At 38.0% G+C, this 10,048-nt stretch overlaps 1 protein-coding gene across 8 annotated transcripts in view; it reads right to left on the bottom strand.

Moving 5' to 3' along the window:
- Positions 1-10,048, bottom strand: part of GOSR1 (golgi SNAP receptor complex member 1) — a 50,444-nt gene that overhangs the window by 34,690 nt on the left and 5,706 nt on the right. For all 8 annotated transcript variants that reach the window (XR_013405676.1, XM_015118839.3, XM_015118837.3 and 5 more), the window contains 4 exon segments: positions 8,833-8,920; positions 8,386-8,493; positions 3,203-3,294; positions 9-83 (listed from right to left, as the gene is read on the bottom strand). Coding sequence is in view for 7 of the 8 variants with exons in the window: in XM_015118837.3 (XP_014974323.1) it covers positions 9-83; positions 3,203-3,294; positions 8,386-8,493; positions 8,833-8,920 (363 nt within the window). In the remaining variant the exon portion in view is untranslated.

Genomic DNA, 10,048 nt, shown 5'->3' with positions numbered 1-10,048 from the left:
ATACCTACTTTCGAAGGTGGTCATGTTCTTTCAAAAATAGCTCAGTTCTTCTGTTGTTTACTCCAGACCCACTTTTATATGATCTGGAACAAAAGAGAAAATTTAAAAACATTTTTGGCAGAGAATACAAAATCAGATTAAGTGACTGACCCTAGTGATCTTGAAAGTAGAAAAATTGAGCCTCTCCACAGTTTTGAATGAACAATGAAAGTGCATAATCCTTTGCATTTCCCTCTGAAAAATGTTATTATAAGTAGATAAATATTAATGCCTCTGCCTCTCTAATTTAGGCCTCACAGTTTACAATGTTTTTCACCAAAATAACTCAACATTCTGAAACAACCCACCAAAAAAATCTTACTTTTCCTTTACCTCCTATCTCTGATATCTTCATTTTTCTCCAAGTGGAAGTAAAACTTAGGACTGATTTAGTACATAGCACACAGGGTGGGAAAGCTGTTGAAATGAAATGTTTTCTTTCACAATAATACATGTAGTCTACCATCTGAAGCCTAAGGAAAACTGAAATCAAGCTAAAGATTTGCTCATCTTGGCACACTTAAGGATAACCGTTTTGGTCTTCAGTGTATTGAAGTTGACAAAAAAATTACTCTTGGGCCGGGTGCGGTGGCTCACACCTGTAATCCCAGCACTTTGGGAGGCCGAGGCGGGTGGATCACGAGGTCAGGAGATCGAGACCATCCTGGCTAACACGGTGAAACCCTGTCTCTACTAAAATTACAAAAAATTAGCTGGGCACGGTGGCGGGCGCCTGTAGTGCCAGCTACTCGGAGGCTGAGGCGGGAGAATTGTGTGAACCTTGGAGGCAGAGCTTGCAGTGAGCAGAGATCACGCCACTGCGCTCCAGCCTGGGCGACAGAGCGAGACTCCATCTCAAAAAAAAAAACAAAAACAAAAACAAACCTACTGTTATCACTACTATCGAAAATTTAATTTTTCTGTTTTCCCCTAATAAGAAAGTATCGGGAACAATTTTTTTTTTTTGGAGACACGGTCTCACTTTCTCACTTTGTTACCCAGACTGGAGTGCAGTGGCACAATGTTGGCTCACTGCAGCCTCCTCAACCTCCCAGGTTCCAGTGATCCTCCTGCCTCAGCCCCACAAGTAGCTGGGACTACAGGAGCATACCACCATGCCTGGCTAATTTTTGCTTTTTTTTTTTTTTTTTTGAGATGAAATCTCACTCTGTCAACCAGGTTAGAGTGCAGCAGTACCATCTCGGCTGACTGCAACCTCTGCCTCTCGGGTTCAAGTGATTCTCGTGCCTCAGCCTCCTGAGTAGCTGGGATTACAGGTGCCCACCACTATGCCCAGCTAATTTTTGTATTTTTAGTAGAGACGGGGTTTCACCATGTTGGCCAAGCTGGCCTTGAATTCCTGAGCTCAAGTGATCTACCTGTCTCGGCCTCCCAAAGTGCTAGGATTACAAGCATGGGCCACCATGCCCAGCCCAAAATTTTTAAAATTCAAGTTAACTGTACAAATACTACAGTAAGACAAAAAAGAGTCCTGCTGTTAAAACTGAAATACTGGCTGAGATGCAGGGCTACTGTGCAAAGCACAGGAGAAACTACCACCCAGGAAGGCAGAATGATATAACCAAGAACACATGATGACTTCGATTTAAATCTATACTCCATCATTTCACAGTCACTTCACCTTAGACAAGTGTCTCAATACCTAGTTTTGTAAAATGAGACTGATGATTTCTATCTTAACCAAAAGATTGCTGTGAGGCCAAAAAATATAATATATTAAAAATTACGGTGTAAATTACTACATATACTTTCCTCTAGCACCTAGATTCTAAACTCCTACAGGGCCACACTGGTCTTTTCATTTCTCTCTCTTTTTTTTTTAAGACAGAGTCTTGCTCTGTCATGCAGGCTGGAGTGCAGCGACACGATCACAGCTCACTGCAACCTCCACATCCCAGGTTAAACTGATTCTCCTGCCTCAGCCTCCCAAGTGGCTGGGATTACAGGCGCCTACAACTACACCCAATTAATTTTTATATTTTTATAGAGATGGGGTTTCACCATGTTGGCCAGACTGGTCTTGAACTCCTGACCCAAGTGATCTGCCTGCCTCAGCCTCCCAAAGTGCTGGGATTAGAGGCGTGAGCCACCGTGCCTGGCCGGTCTTTTCATTTCTACCTTCTACTGTGGCTAACTCAGAGTTGGTACTGAGGAGACAGTTTAATGAATAGATGAACATATCTTTTATGGCCATTTTGCATTCCTCAAAATGTATATATAAATGGACTATACAGAAATCAAACAAAAGACTTAAATGTCCTGAAGGACTAAAAATATTACAACAGTTTTACTGCTGAAACTGTTATTGTTACAACAAAATAAAGGATCTCTAGGAAAGTGTTTCTGAGAGTACATATAATATATAGTTTATGATAAATGTGTATCATAGTTTATAAAACATATCACATAGTTTATCACAAATGAGATGATGACACATATCATTCGATAGCTCCAAACTGGAAAGTCTTCAGCTTCAATGAGATGCCCACGGGACTTTGTCAGTAGCGTTCAGTTGTGAAAAAATCTCCAAAAATGCATTTGAAATGCTAGAATAGATCATTAAAAGTGAGGTAAAGGGACAGAGGAAAAAAACAAATATTTAAAATTATAGATTGAGATCAGTATGAGAATGCTGGGAGTCCTTAAATAATTTAACATAAGGCTGTGAGTTTGTACATATTATTGTTTGTAATATATAATTGTTGGGACAAGGGAGAGGGGCAAGTGATAGGTGATAATCAGGAAGAGAAACATGGAGAGCTTCAGTTACGGATAATGTTATAATTAAAGAATTTCTTTTTTCTTTGACACATCTGCAGAGGATCATAAAAGTAACATTATAATTCTTAGGGTGGGTGGTAAGAGATGAGAGAACCATGAAGATACCATCTAAGCTGGACTTTGAATTAAGACAGGAAAGTCAAGGTTGGCAGGAGCCAATGATAGAGGAAGCATGAGATAAAAATGGAAAAGTAGATTAGGATGACGCTGTAGCAGCAATGCTCAAAAGACAGTGAAATGGGAATTGGAAACCCTGAAATCTCAACCATGGTTCTGCCACTCAATTTGCAATTAACCGTGAACATATCCTAAAGCTAAATCTGAATAAATATTCTACAAAATAATATAAAAGGCAACTTACTCAATATCTTTTCGTACTGATCCCATGAGATTCTCCCTTTCCCGTATTGCCATAAAGTTTGCTTTGGTTTTATGGAATTCATGTGTATAATCCTGTAATAAATCAACATCCAGTCTCAACAGAAGCTAATTAAGGATTTTCATCTCACTGAACCAGTTATGCATTATCATCACACTGTAAATTTGTCAAGAAAACTGCTATTTAAAAAATTAAATTAACCAAAGGTAAAAATAACTTTAAAATTACTTTGCTGAAGAGTGACCAACTTCTTTCAAATGAAAATAATTCAGTGCTAGGCAAACAGAGCCATTAAATCACTCTCCTTTGTACCTCCTAGTACTTTGTCTTATGAGAGACAATTAAGAAGAAAAAAATTCTGACATAAAATAACTTCAAATAGTCTAGGAGAAAACTTGAGAGGCTCTTTCTACTTAACAGTAAACGTAACAGAGTTTATTTTCAAAGTTCATCATTTTGGAGCTCTCACAAAAAATTTAATTCCTAAACAAAAAAGAACAGAATCAAAAGAACTGTAAGGAACAAAATAATCTTTAAACATTTTCTATTATTTTTGTACCACTGTTAAAAGATATTAAGAATATTCACTACTTTTCATAAATTCGGAGATGTAGATAAAGAAGAAAATAAAAGTCTTGTCTCCCACAGAGTCCCTGTTGACCTTTTAAAAAACAAAAGTAACACATAAACACGGAGGAGAATATTAAAAGAGCACCAAAAGAAATAAAGGTGAAACAAAGGAAAACAAACATTCTGCTCCATCCCTCATCACTGTTACCATCATTTTGCATTTTCTTCCAGGAAATTATTATTTTCTTTCTTTTGGAGACAAGAGTCTTGCTCTGTCACCCAGGCTGGAGTACAGTGGTACCATCTCAGCTCACTGAAACCTCCACCTCCCAGGTTCAAGCGATTCTAGTGCCTCGGCCTCCCTAGTACTGGGACTACAGGAGTGTGCCACTACATCCAGTTAATTTTTGTATCTTTCGTAGAGATGAAGTTTCACCATGTTGGCCAGGCTGGTCTTGAACTCCTGACCTCAAGAGTTCCACCTACTTTAGCCTCCCAAAATGCTGGGATTACAGGCGTGAGCCACTGCATCTGGCCAGAAAATATGTTTTTACATATACAAGCTTATCTATTTCTTTCACTTTGCCAAATAAGTCATAATATACATTCTGATGTACACCCTGCTTTTTGTACTTCATAAAGTATCAAGCAATCTTTCCATATTAGGAAAAAGAAAACTACATCATTCTTTTTAATAGCTGCATAGAATATTATCTTATGATTATCACAATTTAATAAATTCCCTACTGATAAACAATTTAGTTGTTTTCATTTTGTTTCCTATTAAAAATACTGCAAGATCCAGGCATGGTGGCTCATGCCTGTAATCCCAGCACTTTGGGAGGCCAAGGTGGGTGGATCACTACAGGTCAGAAGTTCGAGACCAGCCTGGCCAACATGGCGAATCCCCATCTCTACTAAAAACACAAAACTTAGCCAGTGTGGTGGCACGCACCTGTAGTCCCAGCTATTTTGCTCAGAAGGCTGAGGCAGGAGAATCACTTGAACTTGGGAGGCAGAAGTTGCAGTGAGTTGAGATCATACCACTGCACTCTAGCCTAGGCAACAGAGCGAGACTCTGTCTAAAAACAAAACAAAAAAGATACTGCCAATAAACATTCTTATATGTATTTTTTTAACTGAGCTCTTTTTTTTTTTTTTTTTAAAGTATATTTAGGCCAGGCATGGTGGCTCACACCTGAAATCCCAGCACTTTGGGAGGCCGAGGCAGGCAGATCACGAGGTCAGGAGATGGAGACCATCCTGGCTAACACAGTGAAATCCCATCTCTACTAAAAATACAAAAAATTAGCCGGGCATGCTGGCAGGCAACTGTAGTCCCAGCTACTCAGGAGGCTAAGGCAGGAGAATGGTGTGAACCCGGGAGGTGGAGGTTGCAGTAAGCCGAGACCACGCACTGCACTCCAGCCTGGGTAACATAGTGAGACTCTGTCTGAAAAAAAAAGAAAAAAAAAGTGTATTTAAAGAGTAAATGTCTATTAAGTTCAAAAGAGCTTAAAAAAAAAAAAAAAAGGAGTAAATGCCTAGCAATAGAATAATTAGATCAGGGCTGGGCACGGTGGCTCACGCCTGTAATCCCAGCACTTTGGGAGGCTGAGCTGGGTGGATCACGAGGTCAGGAGTTTGAGATCAGCTTGACCAATATGATGTAACTCCATTGCTACTAAAAATACAAAAATTAGTCGGGCGTGATGGTGCATGCCTGTAGTTCCAGCTACTCGGGAGGCCAAGGCAGAAGAATCGCTTGAACTCGGGAGGCGGGGGCTGCAGTGAGCCGAGATTGCACCACTGTACTCCAACACTCCAGCCTGGACAACAGAACGAGACTCCATCTCAAAAAAAAAAACAATAACTGGATCAAAGAATGTTACATTCATTTACATTCTGGTAGTGCTAAACTGCCTTCTAGAAACATTACATCAATTTATGTTCCCACCAGCAATATAGGAGTGCCGTTTTTTAATTTTTATTCTTGCCAATAATGGGTTATAAATGTTTCAACATTTGCTAACCTGACAGGTGAAAAATCACCTCTTTTAGATTTCTGTATTTTTATTTGGAAATACTGCTGAAACTGTTTTTATAGTTTTGGCCACTCATTTTTTGTAAGCAATTTTACACCCTTTGTCCATTTTCCTAGTGTCTTTTTCTTATTTCTATTATTTCTCTGTGTAGTAAGCAAATTAGTCATTTGTTACAGTTTCCAGTATCAAGTCTTATTTAGAAAGTCCTTTCTGCTCAAAAGTTTATAAATTTCACCTCTGCTTTATGGTTTCTTTTTCTACACTTCTTGGATCCATTTGGAATTTGTTCTGGATGTGAGGATTGAGATAGAATTTTTTTTTTTAAATCCCTGAATAATTAGGCAATGGTTATAGTTCCATTTATTTTATAATTTCTCTTTGCCGCACTGATTTTAAACAACATCTTTATCAGAAACTAAAAATTTCCATACATAATTGGGTCTACATATAAACTCTACTCTGTTTAATTGTTCTTATTTATTTAATTATTTTTCCCTCTAGTATCAAACTGTTTCAACTATTTCAGCTTTTTAACAGGTTTTAAGATCTGGGAGAACTACAAACCCTCTACCACTTATCTTCATTTTCAAGTTGTTCTTCTTGGTTGTTCTTGTATGTCTATGATTCCAAATGAACTTTGGTATCATTCTGTCATTTGTTTTTAATTAAACAAACAACAAAACAACCCTGCTGTTTCCACTGGGATGCCATGCAATTCAGACGAAAGTCTTCCCATCCAAAAACGGACTGATTCTTTCCTTTACTTAAATCTTGTTCTATGTCCCTCAGTAGAATTTTGCACATACAAGTCCTACACATTTCTTATTTAATTCATACATAAATACTTTATAGTTTCTTCCATTATATTTTCTAACAGGTTATCATTTATTTCCTATCATAGTAGGAAAACTATTTGCTTTTATGTATTCATTTTATAATCTACCATCTTACTGAATTTAATTGTTTCTAACTTTTTATCAGGTAATTTTCCTGGGTATACTAGACATAAAATTTTATCCTGCTACCTCACAGAAATTTTGCCTCTTCCTTTCCAATATTTACAACTTTTTTTTTTTTTTTTTTTTTGAGACAGTCTCACTCTGTTGCCCAGGCTGGAGTGCAGTGGCTCAATCTCGGCTCACTGCAACCTCCACCTCCTGGGTTCAAGGGTTCAAGCTATTCTCCTGCCTCAGCCTCCCAAGTAGCTGGGATAACAGGCACCCACCACCATGCCCCGCTAATTTTTGTATTTTTAGTAGAGAAGGGGTTTCACCCTGTTGGCCAGGCTAGTCTCCAACTCCGGATCTCAAATGATCCACCCACCTCAGACTTCCAAAGTGCTGGGACAAGAGGCGTGAGCCACCATGCCCAGCCTACATTTCATTTCTTTTTACTGTCTAATTGCACCATCAAGAACTTCAAAAACAATGTTATGCATTTGTAGTGATCATGGGTATCCTTGTGTTGTTTTATTCAATGGGAATGTTTTTATTGCCTGGCTTATTTTTGTACTTTAGTAGAGACGGGGTTTCGCCATGTTGGCCAGGCTGGTCTCCAACTCCTGACCTCAGGTGATCCACTCACCTCATGCCTCCCAAAGTGCTGGGATTACAGGCATGAGCCACCGCGTCTGGCCATCTATTCCTACTTTTAAAAACAGTTTTTAAAATTAGAAATAGTTGCTGACTTTTCACAGTATTAAAAATATTTGTGGCTGGGTACAGCAGCTCATGCCTGTAATTCTAGCACTTTGGAAGGCCGAGGTGGGTAGACTGCCCACACACAGGAGTTAAGAGAACAGCCTGGGCAACATAGTAAAAACCTGTGAACAGAGGAGTTACAGACCAGCCTGAGCAACACGGCAAGGACGTGTCTCTGCTAAAAAACTTTTAAAAAATTGGCCAGGTGTGGTGGCATGTGCTTGTGGTCCCAGATGCTCAGGAGGCTGAGGTAGGAGGATTGTTTGAGCTTGGGAGGTTGAGGCCGCAGTGAGCTGTGATTGCACTACTGCACTCCAGCCTGGGTGACAGAGAGACCCTATCTCAAAAAAAAAAAAAAATTGCCTTCCTATTTGTACTACTATATTTTTAACATATCCTCCATTTAAATCTTTAAGAGTTTAGTTTTATTGGTGCATAAACATTTATTGTTTTCTCAAACAATACACTGAGTATAGTAAATAAGTCATCTTCAAAGCCAGATGAAAGCACACTCTAACCCACAATGTTACTGTCTATACATGACCATTGACTAGTTCACGGTTACAGCTAGCTAGCTAGGTCTCCCAGAATGGAAGTATATTACCCAGTGATGAATATTAGTCAACTTCGCCAGGAAATAGCAAGAGCTATTAGATATTTTCAGAATTTTATAATGGTGACCAAAAAAAAAAAAAAGTAAAACAAGTCCCTCTAGCATGGCATTTATTTTCTCAGATGTTTCTCTTTGTCATTTTAAATACATGTGCATATATCCAATGCAGAGATTAAAAAAAAAAAAAAAAACCCGAACTCCTGTGATAATGAAAATGTCTCGAGCCCAATATATTACCTGCAATATGTCTCTATGCCGCTGTAATGTATGCATCAGGGCCGCATTCAAGGAGGGGACACCTGCACTGTTGGTATATTCTGCCATTTTATCGTTTACCCCTGTAAGCTAGAAATAAAGAAAAAAAAATATTTTACTAAGCACTATAAACAGCTAAAAGCAAATTATTTGCCTATATGCCCTTTTGGTTGACAGCAAAACAAAACAAAACAAAAAACAAACAAGATATCAAGTAAGAATTAAGCATTCCCCCACATAATCCATAAAGACCAAAATAACATCGTATCACCTGAGAATGGCTGTCATCAAAATTCAAGTGGTGTGGGGAGGTACACATCTTGAATGGAATGGATAATTTCATTAAACATGTCTGTCTCAATACAATCCAGGATCCTATCTAACAAGTATACAGTTATTTGCAAAACAGCCATTTAACAAAGCACTTACCCTTGCCAAAAGTTGTTCAATCTCGATCGCCATTGTCTCAAACATTCTGTCTTGGCTTGATCCATTTAAAAGAGGTGTTGTATCAGAACTAAAAAGAAGTTCAGTTAAAGAGGATCCATTACTCAAATGCAGTCCTTTAAAACATACTTAAAATAATAAGGTAATTAATATGAACCATAAAATGAATTATGGATTATGTTATATAGGGTCTGTGAGAAACAATCTTTTACATTTTTACCTCAAAGGAATTATGGTTCCTTCAACCTCAACTTTAAGTTCTCTCTTCTTTCCTTGACTCTTACCAAGAGGAAATAAGATTGAGGTTTAAATGATCCACAGATTGGATAACTAGCTAACGAATACTCAGGAACTGGCTTTACATTCAATATATACAGCCACCTGCATACTTTGGTACTAATCTTCTACATTTCCACTTACAGTATGCAGTCATCTTTTTGTTTCGTAGAATTGTGTTAAATTGCCTTTTCAAATCTGAATGGTCAAAAATCTATCTTTTTATAAGTGAAACTTATGTTTGACAGATTCAAATTCTAAACCCACCTGTCCTGAGTGTTTCTTTTGCCTTTTCTAAAACACCACTAACTTTCATCAGGTTAGGTATGTATTAGCATCCAATGAGCAGCTCAATACAGATCGGAGTTATACTGGACACAGATAAATGCCCAGGCAATGACTATGCGCTCCAATCTTACTGAAGACTTTGTCCTACCCTGTGACAGTGCCTGGGTGTGGCAAATGAAAAAGATTAAAAAATGCTCTGTAGACTACTAATATAAATCCTCCTCTACCAGATATATGAAAAAGAACAATATGCCAATAGAATTAAAGCTTCATGAAGGGAGGAAAAAACTGCTCTGTCTTATTCATTGATATATGCCTAGCACCTAGTATAGAGCCAGGCACATAGTAGATGCTCACTAAATGTTTGTTGAATGAATGAATGAGAGAGCAATCTCTACTACTGGTTATTCCATACTCCTTATATTCATATATTCATCAGGACAGTGTAAGACTAAAGGGAAATGGCCAAAAACTAATTCTTCACAATACTAGGATTCAGTTAAATTTAATTCATCTTATAGGTGGGTAATGAATGATTCATAGACCTTGAAGTTTTCAAAATACAGAAAGTTAAAAAAAAAAAAAAAAAGAAAGGAAGATTCCTGGAATAAATAATATTCTAGTTATTGCTTAG

This window comes from Macaca mulatta, chromosome 16, assembly GCF_049350105.2.
Source record: "Macaca mulatta isolate MMU2019108-1 chromosome 16, T2T-MMU8v2.0, whole genome shotgun sequence".
Taxonomy (NCBI): Eukaryota; Metazoa; Chordata; class Mammalia; order Primates; family Cercopithecidae; genus Macaca; species Macaca mulatta.
Note: the sequence above shows the minus strand (reverse complement) of the source record. Positions and strands in the feature narration are given on the sequence as shown.